Below are 15,645 nucleotides of genomic sequence, written 5' to 3' on the forward strand. Positions count from 1 at the left end.
TTTGAATTATTTTTTATAATAAATTTAAAATATTTAAATTTTTAACTTTTATATTTTAAATTTAAAATTAGTTATTTAATTTATTTTAATAATGAGACAATATCTTTTAGACACTATAATAAATACCTATATCTATATGCATTAAATTGCGCTATTGAGTGCATATTATGTTCATATATGGTATTGCGAATTAATTCTGATACTTTAATTTGATTAATTCCTAGGTCAATGCACTAGGCTTTATGATAAGAGAATTAATTATTAGGGCAATTATATATGCCTAGGTAATTAATATCATGTTAAGAGGCTCATCCTTAAACGCTCCTTGCTAAGTATAGAGTGCTGCACACCTTGTGAATTCATTAAATCTGAACTCTTTATTTATTATATTTTATTTGAATGGTCTATATTTAAAAAGGCAACCTGTTAATCAGGTTAATCATTTTTTTACAAGTTTTAGATTTTTTTTGTAAATCTCAGATATTGGGCTGAAGTTCAAAATAAAAAATAGTACATAAATATTAAAAACAACATGTCTGTACAAAAAAAAGTTATTAGACTTTAGAATTAAAATAAATAATACATAAAAAATAAGTTAAAAAATTCATGTACTAAATCCAGAAAAAAAAGATATATTAGAATCTTAAAAAAATATTAAATATATATTATGTATATAATATTAAAATTTAAATAAATTTTGTTTTGTGTGAAATAAAACTATAATATTGAATATAAATACAATGATAAAAAATTGTATTATATATATATTTTATGTATATAATATTAAAATTTAAATAAATTTTGTTTTGTGTGAAATAAAATTATAATATTGAATATAAACAAAATGATAAAAAATTGTGTTATATATATATTTTATGTATACTAGCGGCTCAACAGGCACTAACGTGCCTGTTCAGCCGCTTTTTTATCGTTTTTAAGAAATTAATTTATTTTTTGTTAATATATCATTCACTTTTTAAATTTATTAGATAAGTATTTTTTTCATTTTAATATTAATGTTACCTTATTTATATCATATTTTATTAAAATTAAAATTACTATAAATTTTTTTTTAAAATGTTAAATAAATAATTGTTTAAATATAATTATATTTTTATTTTTTATTTTATTATGTACAATTTGAGGATAATTTGAAATAAAAGATAATGAACTTTATTGTAACTGCCATCTATTTTGTGCTTTGACTATGTCGTCATCTGATGGAGCCTTCATAGAAACCGTGATTCTTCTACATAATCGATTTTGCGTTTGGAGTTAGCCAATCAGCAGCAGCGACAGATATGCGTCTTTGAAGGTCATTTATGATAGATGTGGAATGTGGTGGATTCAAAAGCGTTAAAATCTGTGATTAGTCAGAACGATAATGGAAGCATCTGCCAACAAATAAAACAGTGAAAATGCTTAAAGACATCATCACATCGACAATAATAGAGTAATGGAGGAATTCAATCAAATTTTCTTGAGTATTTTTTGGTGCAAAGGTCGTCCGTGTGTTAAACGAGGGAATTAGTATTTTTGTTAGTGCCGGTTTGTTTGTTCAGCCTATGACAAAAAAAAATAATAACAATAATAAATAAATTAAATTTACCTTATAACTTTTGATAGTAGGTTAATTTTTAAAGAGTGTTGCACTTCCTACTTTACCTGGAGTGCACTAGTTTTCGCCGTTTTTTGCATGTTTTCTTAGAATATAGTTTTGCTCAGCTCATCAGTTAATGTGCTTCTTAATTCTTTTCCACCAACCGAAGGATTGAACTCAAATTTTGGTGCAATATTGAAGGGGGAAAATGACAACAGAAAAATGTCATTTAGGATTAAAGACTAGCATGTAGGGTTAGTAACTGGCAAAAAGAAAAAAAATGAATTTTATAAGTATATAAATTTCTGATATATAATTTTGAAATAGCGTTAGAAAATGCCTTGGTAAGTAGATATAGTGCGTGTTACTTGTATGAAAAACCGCATATGGTGGTCTGGTGCTGCAAAGAAAGAAAATAGGGAAAATATAGATAATTAATAACTTTTTTGAACAATATATAAATAATGTGAATTAATAGAGTTAAAAATAAAAATTTAATTAATAACATTAAATTAAAATGTAGTGTATTTTGAGCAAATTTGGTATGGTTTTCCTTGAATCTCCGATATATAATCTATCACTTCCCATCGTTTTCATCACTCAAATTTACTAGAAATCATAAGAATATAAAAACGAATTTTTAAAATAAATACTAAATATTTTATTTATGGAGTGATGATCATTACATAAACATATGTTTTTTATAGACAAAATTTGTTAATAAAATAATAATTTTTTTAACAATTAATACTCAGTTATATATATTGGTGGCACAATAAAATTTGTAGAATTTGCTTTAAATTACATATATATTTAGATTGCTCACTATTTTTTCATTATTCTTTATTTGACTTGTCAAATTTGGTGTCTTGCATTAAAAACTTGCATTTATGTAATTTTTATAATTTTTTCTTGCATTTATAATAGTTTCTATAGCCTTCTAAATTAGATTGCAATTTAATTTAATTTCAATTTAATTTGATTTCGAATTTTTTTAATATTCTAAGATATTGTATTTTATTATTTTTGAATATTATTGATTTAATTATCCAATCCTATTTCTACTTTTATTTTTGGGATTTCTTGACTTTGACGCAGTAGAGATAGATGATAGATGAGAAAGTGAGGATCTTTCCCAGATTCACATTGAAAGAATAGTGAGTGATGATAGAGGTGCTGATGTGGACAAAGTTAGTTAGAGTGGAGTGTTAGTTATGCCAGCTAAGCACAATATTATTGTAACTAAGTAGAGTTAGTTAGATGAATAGTTTTTAACTTAAACCCCTGCACACTATATAAGCATGGCTCCTCCATCATTCACTTCAACTGGTTGAGCAATTCTCTCTCTCTCTCTCTCTCTCTCTCTCTCTCTCTCTCTCTCATCTCATTCTCTCTAAAACTACCTGACTGCCACTAAAACCATTTGTCCATTTTCACACATATATAAAAGCAACTGAAAACGAAAGTAGTTGTGTGATTACCACAGTTTAGATTTTCTGGATTTGAGCTTGAAATTTTTCAGTTTGTTTCTTTCTTGTAACTAGTTTTGAAACTAAGACTACTTGAGTGAAATTGTTTACTACTACGTACAACAAGTGTAGAACTAGCTTGTTCGTTTGTTTGTTTTTGATTGCCAGAATCACTTTGACCAAAAAAACTCTCTTGACACAGAAGTTGCGTTTAGAAAGCATCAGTGAATGGCACAAAACAAGCGAGCATCGTCATGCAATGAAGGTAATGATGACAGAGACCTTCAAGTCTCTCTTTGTAAACGAAAAGCACTGCCACACACCCGGTACCTCTCTTGTCTTTTATGCACTTTACACCTCTGTTATCGTCTTTGTCCCTTTTCTCATGTTTTCGCGTTTTGCTTTGCTTACTTGTAGCACTGCTTCCGGTATTAGTTCCACCAATGACATGGCGTTGCTCCGGGAATCTGAATTTAAGAAAGTGGTGAGTATTTGTTCTAGGTGAAAAGACGGATCTTTTGAATCCTTTTTTCAACTTCTTTTTAGCTGAAACAAATATAAAAGAATTAGATAATTTAAAAAAAGAATTGTAAAATAAATTTTTTTGAAGTTCTTATACTTTACAGAAAAAATTTTACAACGATTGACTTATTTGGTTATTAAAACTGTAATAGAGGGTAAACGTACAATGCAACTTTCTATTTCTATTTAGGAAAAAGGTAGGTTAAAATCACCTTTGTAGTTGAAATGAGTTGTTTGTTTGTTTATGTCCATATTAAGAAACTTAACCTTAAGCTTTTGAGAAAGAACAAGAAAATAAAAAGGAAGTTTTATTATTGATTGTTCTTTGTTTTCTTAAACCAGGTAGAACAGGTTATTCCACCAATGCTAGAAAGGTGATTCCACCCATGCTGAAAAAGGTGATTCGGCCTATGCTAGAACAGATGATTCCACCTATGCTGCACAGTTCGCTATCTTCCCCATGGTTTGTTTCCATTCCAACTATGTTTGTGTACACATGTCTCGTTGGATTAAGCGAGTATCACTAATCTAAAGAAAAGAAAATAAAATTGCAGTAACCGCTTTGGATCCAACATGTCTTATACACAGAAACATACATTTTAATTAGAGACATTGTTTTTGTGATTGAAATTCAGTCATGGATTTTTGGTCAAGCGGAATACTAGTCCAGCAGCAGGTGGAGGCAGATCATTGCAGTTATGTCTGATGAAAGGGTTGCCTTCAACCATTTTCACACACATCAACATCAGAGCGGAGGACAGTTCCACGCTCCAAGTTGCGGTGTGCCATGCCACAGTTCAGCACTCCAAGGTCACCATGGGAGATGGTCCCTCCTTGAAGGTCCAGCTATGCGTCCTGAGGGGTGACTTTGAAAGTGAGGATTGGACCGCTGTCCGCTGAGGAATTCAATTGCAACATAGAAAGTCCAAGAGAAGGAAAAGGACCATTGCTCAAGGGAGACACGGTTATTACCATGGAAAATGGAGTTGGCTTTTTCAAGAATGTTGAGTTTACTGATAACTCTTGCTGGAGTTAGAGTACTGCATTCGAATTCTTCCCCTGTAGCAGACATCAAAGAAGGAAGAAGTGAGCCTATAAGGGTGAAGGATAAGCGAGGAGTCGGTGAGTGCATAGTCTTTTTTATTCTTTTCAAGTGATTTTGGCTTTTGGGTGTCCATTGGTCTTTTACTTACAATACATATTGTTGTGATCATTTCAGCAAATCAGAAACCGGATTGTCCTTCATTAGATGACAAGATTAGTTGTCTGCATAAGATCTCCAAAAATGGTCGAATCTGCAGGCAGTTGTCAGACGACGGAATTAAAACTGTCAAGGATCTGTTGCGCCGGCACACAACTGACCAAGCTTCACTAAGACAGGTATAGGCATGTAATTTTGCAGTTTCTTATAGAGGAGTATTAGGGGGCAGTAAGTTTTGTGATTTATAGTAATCAATTAATTATCGTTGATGTTTTTAATAGGGTGAGATTTCATTTAATGGTGTTGGAGTACTGGCCAGATTTTAATAAAAGTGCTGGTCCTTAGACTTTTTCATTTGTTATATTTACATGTATATGCTAATCTGATGTAAATTTCTGCTTGTGGAATAAGAAAAATGGCAACATTCCGGGAAAGTGTTGGGAGAAGATTATTGAGCATGCCAAGTCTTGTGAGATAGATAATAATGAGCGCTACATCTACCAGTATTTCACAGGAACACCAGAGCAACCAAAAGCAATATCCCTGCTCTTAAATTGCATCTACGAGCCTGTGGCTCTTGCATATGATGGCCAAAATTTTAACAGTCTAGAGTCTTTGGATGTGGAAAGCAAGGTTTGTGTTCTTCTGCCGATTGAGAACACTTGCTACAGTTTCAATATATAGTACCTAATTTGATGAAGAGACCTGTGTATGTATGTGAATGGCAGCGTTGCGTGGAAACAATAAAGCAGGATGCGTACAAGAACCTGAATGATTTGAAACCATTTGAAGCAAGTTCAGAATGTGGTGTTGTAGGGGAAGGGCAAGGACATATGGTTCAACCGTGGGCAATGACAGCATCGTATATTGGTGGAGGCGAGCAAGTAGGGTGTTCCAGTCAACAACCGCTATATGAGGCCAAATGGGAAGGATACATGAGTCCATTACAGGTTGATCAGTTTCTAAATTACCCCTTGAACTTTGGAGGTGATTATGGGGCAAAATCATCCGACTATTTATTCACTAGCAGCTTTGATATGTATTTGTCAAACAAAAATGGGGGCAACACTCAGTGGGCTAAACTCCGAAATGCTCTTAAATGGACCATACTCTATGCCGCTAATAGGAAGGCCAAGCTTCTTTCCCACTATCACTATTGATTTGCTTCATTACTTTATTTTCTTGTGTCTGTAAGTGTTTTAAGCTGTAACGTAAATAACCATCCCTGAACCTAAACGGCTAAACCACGGTGTCGGTGATGGTGTCTTTAGTAATTCGTCTTGTCTAGTCTAGTCAGTTTCCTATTTATTCTTTTATGTGAGTGAATGTAATTGTATATCTGGTTCCCAAGTTCAATTCGATGTTGCTTCGCATTTTAGATATACAAATGAATGGAGAAAATTTTATTATTAACATAGAACAAAAATAAAATGAAATAATGTTGTCTAAACTACATTGTATTATTATTTGCAATGGCTCACGTGGTATGGTAGAAGACAAGATTCCCCACCATCATTCCTCCACACCGAAAGTCCGAAAGAGACAAATAATAATGATAACAATTGAACTAGCTGTAAGTTGACCGCCAAGTCAATATAACTGCCATTAATTTATGTTCAAGTGATAAGTCCGTCATTTTTAATAGTCTCATGGCCACTTCTCGTTCTCCTTCTTATTTCTTAGGCTTACATTTCCAACAACAAACATTACAACTCATCTAAGTATGTAGAAATACAGATCCGAGTTGAATGCGAAGAAGATGATGTATGTATCTGGCGATAGAGGAGTTCAGCTTCAGCTCAGGTCAGTTGTGTCCCTCCTCCTTCAATTCGCAGGCTAAAATAACTTCTCTGCTTAGTTTTATATTTTCCATTATTCCCTCTTACAAGAAACCAGAACTTTTAGTCAGATCTAGTTGTTACAACTTACAACTCACAACTATTGCCTGCTTCTTCAGCAGTCTTCCCCAAGCAGTATCGTTGACTTTAGGCCAGCGTTTCATACAAATTTTTTCCCAAAACAGAGACTACTCTTATTATTAATACATTTTATGATTTGCAATTTGAGGATAGTATCAATTAAAAAGTACTTGCTGATAATAATTTATTTTTATGTTGTTATTTTATATTTTGATATTTTTTTTGTTATTTAACTCTGAAGTTTATATTTCATCATAAGATTTTGGTTAATATAATACTTTAAATTTAGATTATATTTTAATATTTATATTAGATTATAATTATATTTTAATGTATTTTATTATAAAACACTTGTTTTGATTGAACCACAATTAAATCAATTAAATCAGTAATTAAAATACTTTAAATAATCGGTTCGTTTTTTAGATTCTTACTACTCTACAGAAAACATTTAATTAATTACCATAGTTTTTTTTTTTTGTGTCTATTTGTTACCAAAGTTGCAATAATAATATAATATAAATAAAAAAAAACTGAAAATTCTTTAAAAAAATGTTAACATGGATCTTACACATATCTGTACAATTTTCATGCCATATAAATGAATTAATATTTGGTCATCAACCTTATTTTACATGGACTGGTAAAGTGATGACGGATAAGATATCTTGGATAAAAAAAATTACAAAATTATTTTTTTCTTATTTCTCTTTTTTTTAAATGATTCGGTAACTGGACTTAATGAATATTAATTTTATTTGTAGTTATTTAATTCAATCCAATTCTTACAAATAAAATTAGCAATTCAATTTATAGCAAATTAATTATTGAGAGCAGAGCAAATTAAACTACAAGTAAGATTAATTGTGAATTTAAACCTAATTCAATTCGATGTATTCGTATTTTTGATATATTATAATATATAATTAAAAATTATAATACATACATAATAAAATTGATGAGATCGAATCAATATTTTTTAATATAATATTATCATGATTTTATTACTTTTAATTTTAATATGTATTTAAATTTTTTTTCTATTTTATTAGTATGTGTTTGCAGTTTGCACCATGGCTCAAAGAACAAAGGTCATAGCCCAAATAAATTGTTCTACTAAAAATGGGCCTAGAGAGCAACCCATATCCACTCAGATGTGGTTTAGGAGATGCAAGTCAGCCTACCCAACTTGCCAGAAGCATGGGTACCATAACCCGTGTCTGACCTAGCTTGGGGGTAAGTTACTGTTCCCTGTTATTATCTCCGTTATTATCCACATGTGATATCTCCACAACGTGGAATAATTTTTCATGTATTAATTAAGAGAATGAATCACCCACTATTCATTCAGAAAGATCTAGGGAATTATCACTCTATTTTATAAATATCTCATTAAATTTAGATATTATTATATTCAATCCTAACTCATTTAAATTTACTTAAAATTATTGCTGATTTAGCATCAAAATCTTTAGTTGGTATTCTATTACTGTTTTTGAAATTAGTGTCAAGATATCTTTATATCACAGTAAATTTTAGAAAGTTAAATTTAACAGTATTTGTATAATTTTTTGGAGTGTTTGAGAATGTTCTAGATGGTTTTGAAACGTTCTAGAATGTTTTAGAAGGTCCCAAAATATCTTAGAAGGTTCTAGAAAACTCTGGAAAGTCATAAAGTAGTCTAAAAGAGTATATATATATATATATAGAAGTATAAAGAGTGGTATGAAATAATCTAGAAAAATTTAGAAAGTTGTGGTAGGATAAATATTTGTAAAGGTTCTGGATGATAAATTTGGACCATTGATTAGATTTAATCCTAACCATCTAATGAGGAGGTGGATGGCTATAAATAGGGGTGAGAGTTAGAGTTTGTGGGTGCGAATCATTTGTAACAAATACTTGAGCAATAAAGTGTTTTTCTACCAAAACTTCCTTTCTCTTGTGTTCTCTTGTATTCTTAGCTTTCTTGCTAAGTATTAAGGGTTAGGCTGACTTGGTTTTAACTCAAGAGTTTGAGTAAGTCCGAGTGCCGGTACGGTAGCGTTGGAGTGTGTCTAAGGTCGTGACAATTTGACATCAGAGCAAGGTTCGAGAGGGAGCACAAGTCGCTTGTGGGTATGGCTTCTATTATCACCATGGAGCATGTTGAGTCTCAAAGGGGAAGGAATGCTATTCCTTCTCAATGGGGAGGCAAGAAGGTCTGTTCTTCAAGTGAGCCTAGAGGTAAGGACTCTAACTTTTTAGAAGAAAGAATTTCTGTGTTGGAGAATGTTCTATCTTCTATGGATGAGTGTTTCCAAAGGATAGAACATGATAAGGAGACCCTCGAGACTCACGTGTTAGAAGAACTAAATGCTTTCAAAGAAAGCATGCTCCAAATCAAAGAGAAACTTGAGAATTTCTTAAAGCTATTTGAGGAAGTTCGAGTTTGGTTCGAGGAGGTAAAATCTCGACCAACCATTATAAGGGAGACGACAAAGATTTATCTCCCCAAGTCAAAGGAGTTCAAGGGCGTAAGGGGCGCTCGCGAGGTGGAGAACTTCCTATGGCAAATGGAGAGGTACTTCGAAGGCCAAGGGGTGGTCGAAGAAGCAATAAAGGTACGCACTGCAGCTCTCTACCTTTCTGATAATGCTACTTTGTGGTGGAGGAGAAAGTGTGTAGATATGGAAAAAGGTACCTGCAACATAGCCACATGGGAAGATTTCAAAAGGGAGTTGAAAAGACAATTCTTTCCTGAGAACATGGTTTATGAAGCAAGGAAGAAATTGAGGGAGTTGAAGCACAATAGTACGATTAGCGATTACGTAAAGGAGTTCACTACTCTCACGCTTCAAATCCCCAACTTAGCATCAGAGGATGCATTGTTCTTCTTCATTGATGGACTCCAACCTTGGGCAAAGCAAGAACTACATAGAAGGAATGCTAAGGATGTCGATGAGGCCATTGTGGTGGCCGAATCACTCACTGAGTATCATAGGGGAGACTCTAAACCCAAGTCTTCCTCCAAGCCTAGTTCTGCTAAAGGTGGGAAGAGTTTCTCAACCAAGAAGAAAGGAAAATACTCTTCAAAAAAAGAGTACGAAGAAAAGAAGAAGGCTTTCGTGTCCAAAGGAGGATGCTTCGTGTGCAAGGGACCACACAAAATGAAGGATTGTCCCAACCTAGGGACTTTAGCATCTATCGTCGAGAAACGAGAAGCTCAAACTTAAGTAACTGAGTGTGTTGGATCTATCCAACACATAAATGCTGTGAATGGCAAAGAGGTAAGCACTGCAGAAAAGAAAGGCTTGATGTATGTCAAAGCCTTTATCAATGAAAAACCTGTCATGGCTATGATCGACACTGGTGCTACACACAACTTCATCAAGTCAAATGAAACAAAGAGGCTTGGGTTGAAGATCACCGAAATGAATGGCTGGTTCAAACCCGTGAATACCAAGGGTGAACCCCTTAAGGAAGTATCAAAAGGGGTTGAGATGACTCTTCGTTCTTGGAAGGTCCTTGTGGATTTCTGAGTAGCACTCATGGACGATTTTAAACTAGTCATCGAGCTCGATTGGCAAAGAAAGGCAAATATAATACCTATGCCATACTACGACGTAGTATGCGTCATGAAGAAAGGGTCTCCATGCATGGTCCATACAGTCTTTAAAGTTGGCGGACCACCCATACTTTCTGCTATGCAACTTAAGAAAGGGTCCAAGAAGGGGACGATGACGTCTTTGACTCTACTACAAGAAGAGTCGACATCTGAAGGAGAAGCTATTCCCCCTAAAATCAAGGAAGTCCTTGAAGAAAATAAGGATGTGATGCCTCCAGAGTTGCCAAAACAACTACCACCTAGGAATAAGGTGGATCACAAGATTAAATTGGAGTTAGGAGCGAAACCACCTATCTCAACACCATACAAAATGGTAGTCATTTCTATGGTTGAAGGAGATATTGTGTATACCATCAAGAAAGGGTTGCATCACGATCCATTAACCAAGAAGTTGGTGGAGTTGGCTAGAGAAAGTAAGACCAAAAGATTTTGGTTAGAAAATGACCTTCTATACACTAAAGGGAGAAGACTATACGTCCCTAAATGGGAAAATCTAAGAAGAAAATTAGTGAGAGAATGCCACGACACCAAGTGGGCTGGTCACCAAGGTCAGCGAAGGACCTTGGCACTCATTGAATCTTCTTATTATTGGCCTCAAATGAGAGATGAAGTGGAGAGCTATGTGAAGACTTGTCTTATGTGCCAACAAGATAAGATTAAAAACAAGACACCAAGCGGGTTGTTGGAACCTCTGCCTCCATCAGAGCGACCGTAGAAAAGTGTCTCTCTAGATTTCATCTCTGCCTTACCGAAGTCTGAGGGGTTTGGATCTATTCTCGTGGTAGTGGATTGATTTTCAAAGTATGCTACCTTTATAAGAAGAGGAGGCATGCAAGCTATCAAGTGGGAGACAAGGTAATGATCAAACTTCTTCCACACAATTCAAAGCCTTTCGCAAAGTTCATAAGGGTTTAATCCAGAAATACGAAGGGCCATTTGAGATCATTGGACGTGTTGGGGAGGTTGCTTACAAAGTACAACTCCCTCCCTTTATGAAGATCCACCCGGTCTTCCATGTGAGTATGCTTAAACCATATCATGGAGACCAAGAAGAACCGAGTAGAGGTGACCTAAGTCGTGCTCCACCCGTGATGATTAGATCCTTTGATAAAGAAATCGAAGAGATCTTAGCTAATCGCATCGTGCGACGAAGAGGGGTACCACCAAGTATCCAATACTTGAGCAAGTGGAAAGGACTCCCGATAACCGAAGCTAGCTGGAAAACTCGTGAAGATCTGTGGCAATTCCAAGAATACCTAGGGTGCTATCATGAACAGAATGCGACGAGGACGTCTGCGCATTAGGTGGGGGAAAATGTCACGGTAAATTTTAGAAAGTTAAATTTAACAGTGTTTGTATAGTTTTCTAAAGTGTTTGAGAATGCTCTAGATGGTTTCGGAATGTTCTAAAATGTCCTAGAAGGTCCTGAAATACCCTATAAGGTTCTATAAGACTCTGGAAGGTTATAGAGTATTCTAGAAAAGTGTAGATATATATAGAAGTATAAAGAGTGGTATGGAATAATCTAGAAACATTAGAAAATTGTGGTAGGATAGATATTTATAAAGAAGGTTCTGGATGATTAATCTGGACCGTTGATTAGATTTAATCCTAACCATCCATTGAGGAGGTAGATGGCTATAAATAGGGGAGAGAGTTAGAGTTTGTGGGTGTGAATCATTTGTAACAAATACTTAAACAATAAAGTGTTCTTCCACCAAAACTTTCTTTCTCTTGTGTTCTATTGTATTCTTAACTTTCTTGCTAAGTATTGAGGGTTAGGCTGACTTGGTCTTAGCCCAAGAGGTTGAGTAAGTTTGAGTGCCGGCACGATAGCGTTGGAGTGTGTCCAAGGCCGTGACATTTAGCACTCTTATCACCATTTTTAACTTCTTTTCCAAACCTAAATTAATTTACAATCTGTTTCAGATACATCGCAAAATAATATATTTATAAAATTATAAAATGATTAAATATTGTATTTAATTAAAAAATATTTTTAGAATCGATAAAATCAAATAAAAAAATTTTAAGATGCAAGTAAGATTTAAGAGTGAAATATTCTCACCTTACAAATAAAATAAAATAAAATTTTAAAAAAATTTAAACTTGCAAATTAATATTAAGATAGAATCTAAATACTATCCTACTTTATACATTACCACCAGACTATGACCTACCAACAAAATATAAGTAATAATCTAAAAGGAAAAAGTCTAAATTAGTTATATCCTAGTTAGTTTTCTAGTGGGATCAATCTAAAAATAGTTAAACTTTAAAAATTGTATTATTCATTAAAAATATTATTTGTACATTAAAATTAGTTATTATATATTTATGTATGATATATATATTATTTAATTTATTTTGATCAGACACAAAAATCATAAAAATACAATCTAGTAACTCAGTATATATCTGAATAAATAACAATGTGTAAAAACAAATAAATCAGATGTGCAGTTTGTATATATGTATTCTGAATTTAACCGATTTATTTGTTTTCACGCACTATTACTTGTCCTAGATACTAAAGTCATTGGATTATGTTTTTTTATGATTTTTATGTTTCAGTATACAAGTAACACGTATTTAAATTAGTAACTCCATGGATTATATATTCCGATAAATATTAAATTTATTTAATTTAAATATAAAAAGCCAACATAATTGATTGTATATTTTATTTTTCAAAAGTTGTGTTAGGAACTTTCCGAAAATTTTTGAGTGGATTGATATTTTGGGACAAATAACTTATATCATTCTGACTTCTGAGTGTGTTTTTTTTTTTAATGTTTTCTTTGAATATAATTATGCTCATCAGCTAAAGTGCTTCTTAATTCTTTTGCACCAACTCAATGATTGAACTCAAATTTTGGTGCAATATATAATATTGCGGGAGAAAAAATGGTCACTGAAAAATATGAAATAGCTGTTGTGAACTCGTAGTTTTCTTTCTTTTTTTTTTAAGGAAAAAAAAGCCTACATGTTTAATAAATAAAGTAAAGTTGAACGCGACCACCAAACTAATTAAGCTATTTCAATTAGCGTGATAATCATTAATAAATATGAATTGCATAAAAAGACAATAGTCAAACAGAAATATATCATGAGAAGAATAACAATTTAAATAGATTAATTAGGTAATTAGTTATTTCTACTATTTTTCACGTCTGGAAAGACGTTTTCTCTTCAGCAAGAATATGAACTTAAAATGTCATTTAGGGTTAAAGAGTAGCATGTAGTGTTAGTAAATGGCAAAAGGAAAAAAATTAATTGAAGTATCCTTGGATTAATTAGAACTGCCACAGTTAACAAATAACCGTAATAGCACTCCATCTGTATATATAACATATTATCATCATCTATACAAAGGAGAGCTTTTGACAGTGAAATTGCTGGGGACGGAAATTTCTTGGCAAGGAAAGGAACGCGAACTATCCTGGAAAAATTGATATGGTTTAATTTATTATTTTATAATCCCGGGGTCGTTAATTTGTGTGTTTGAGGTTGGGATGTGATTTTAAGTTATTTAAAAATAGTTTTACGTAAAAATAATGACTGAAAAAGTTTAAATAATTTATGATGTTCGATTAAATTATTTAATATAATATATACTTATATTTTATCATTTTCATTGTGAGTGATATAAATGCCAACCTAATGAACGATACGAAGGTGAATCCTATACATTTCGAGCAAATGCAGTATCGTTTTAAAAATAATCAATATAAATATAAAATAAAATAACTTTAGATTAATTTAGACTGATTTTTATTATTTTTAAATTTATATTAATCAATTTTTTCACTCAGTAATTTAATATTTTTAGTCTAGTAACCCATATTTTTTAATATTATTGGTTAATTGCTGAATAAAAATAATAAATTATACTAACTCTATATCGTTACTCTTCCAAAAATTGGTGAAATTTGAAAATATATTGAATATTTTGTTAATAAAAATATTTAATAACAAAAAATAATTAATTAAAATCAATCAGAATTTACTTTATTTAATATTTATTTATTATTGTAACAATTAATAAATGTTAAATAAAATAAATTTTGATTGTTTTTTTTTTCTTTCTAACATTACTGTTTTATTAATTATAAGTTGAGTTTTAATTTGAACTTCCTAACGACTTTGAGTGATTTCTAATTCAAGAGCAAACGATATTTTTATTATTTAAAATCAAACTTTTAAATATTTTTATTTTATTGTTATTTAATATATATTTTTAAGACATATATTAAGATTATTATAAATAAAATACTTTAACTTTTATTTTAATAAAAACACAACAAATGTGTTAGAAATTATGTTTTACATACTTTTCTATAAACTCGTGTTTAATAATTTTAAAATACAGGTTAATTAATTATTCCTTACCTTTAAAACACCTAAAAAATTTATATTCAAGGCATATTCATATCTATGAAAATTGGGCTATGATTATTGCATGTTTGACTGTTGAGTGTTGAGTTTGTATATTATCTTCATATAACAATCAACATTGCGAATTAATTTTGATGCTTTGATTAAGAGAAATATTAGAATAGAGTTGTTAAATTTTATTATTTTTTATTATTAATTGGTTATTAATATTTAATAGTATAAAATAAAATTTATTATTAAATTATTAGACTAAAAGAATTTAATTAATAACTAAATAATGGCAAAAATAATAAATTTTGATATTTTTAATATTTCTCTTTAATTATTAGATCGATGCATAATCAGGGACGGATTTACAAAGATGTGGGGACAATTGTCCCATTAAATTTTTATAAACAAATAATAAATACCTACATAAATAATATAAAATGCCTCTCTTAAAATAATAGGTTTGTCCTCATATTTAATTTTTTTTTAAATATATATCTGAAAAATTTAGATTATTAAATAACAATACAATGATAAAAATTATCGAATTATATAAATTTAATCTATTTATATTAAAAAATAAATATGCATGATTAAATAATAATAATAATTTAATTAATTAATTATCTAAAATCAAATTTAGTTTCTCAAATAAAAATGAGACGGTTAGTATTTAATAGTTTTTTTAGTTAATTGAGATAATATATATTATATATCATTTATTTATTTTTACTATTTATTTAATTTATTTTTGGTATTATGTATAATTATTTTTATCAAAAAATTTTTTACTATGAATATTATAGAGTGTCAACTGTGCAATTAAATGGCAAAAAATATTTAAATAATTACTTGATAGAAAAAAATATTATTTATATTTATATATAAAAATGTGATTGTTTGAGTTAAATTTTTATTTTTTTCGTAATTATTTTTGTGTT

The 15,645-nt window shown here is 31.0% G+C and overlaps 1 protein-coding gene across 1 annotated transcript; it reads left to right on the forward strand.

The window, feature by feature from the left end:
• The first annotated feature begins 3,987 nt into the window (after window positions 1–3,987).
• On the forward strand, window positions 3,988–6,128 carry LOC107492170 (calmodulin-binding protein 60 B-like). The gene is made up of 5 exons (XM_052262542.1): window positions 3,988–4,054; window positions 4,227–4,713; window positions 4,811–4,971; window positions 5,204–5,425; window positions 5,521–6,128. Exons 2-5 carry the CDS (start codon window positions 4,572–4,574, stop codon window positions 5,950–5,952), a joined length of 957 nt encoding a protein of 318 aa, XP_052118502.1. The 5' UTR covers window positions 3,988–4,054; window positions 4,227–4,571; the 3' UTR covers window positions 5,953–6,128.
• Window positions 6,129–15,645: the final 9,517 nt, after the last annotated feature.

Source organism: Arachis duranensis, chromosome 6 (assembly GCF_000817695.3).
Source record: "Arachis duranensis cultivar V14167 chromosome 6, aradu.V14167.gnm2.J7QH, whole genome shotgun sequence".
Lineage (NCBI taxonomy): Eukaryota > Viridiplantae > Streptophyta > Magnoliopsida > Fabales > Fabaceae > Arachis > Arachis duranensis.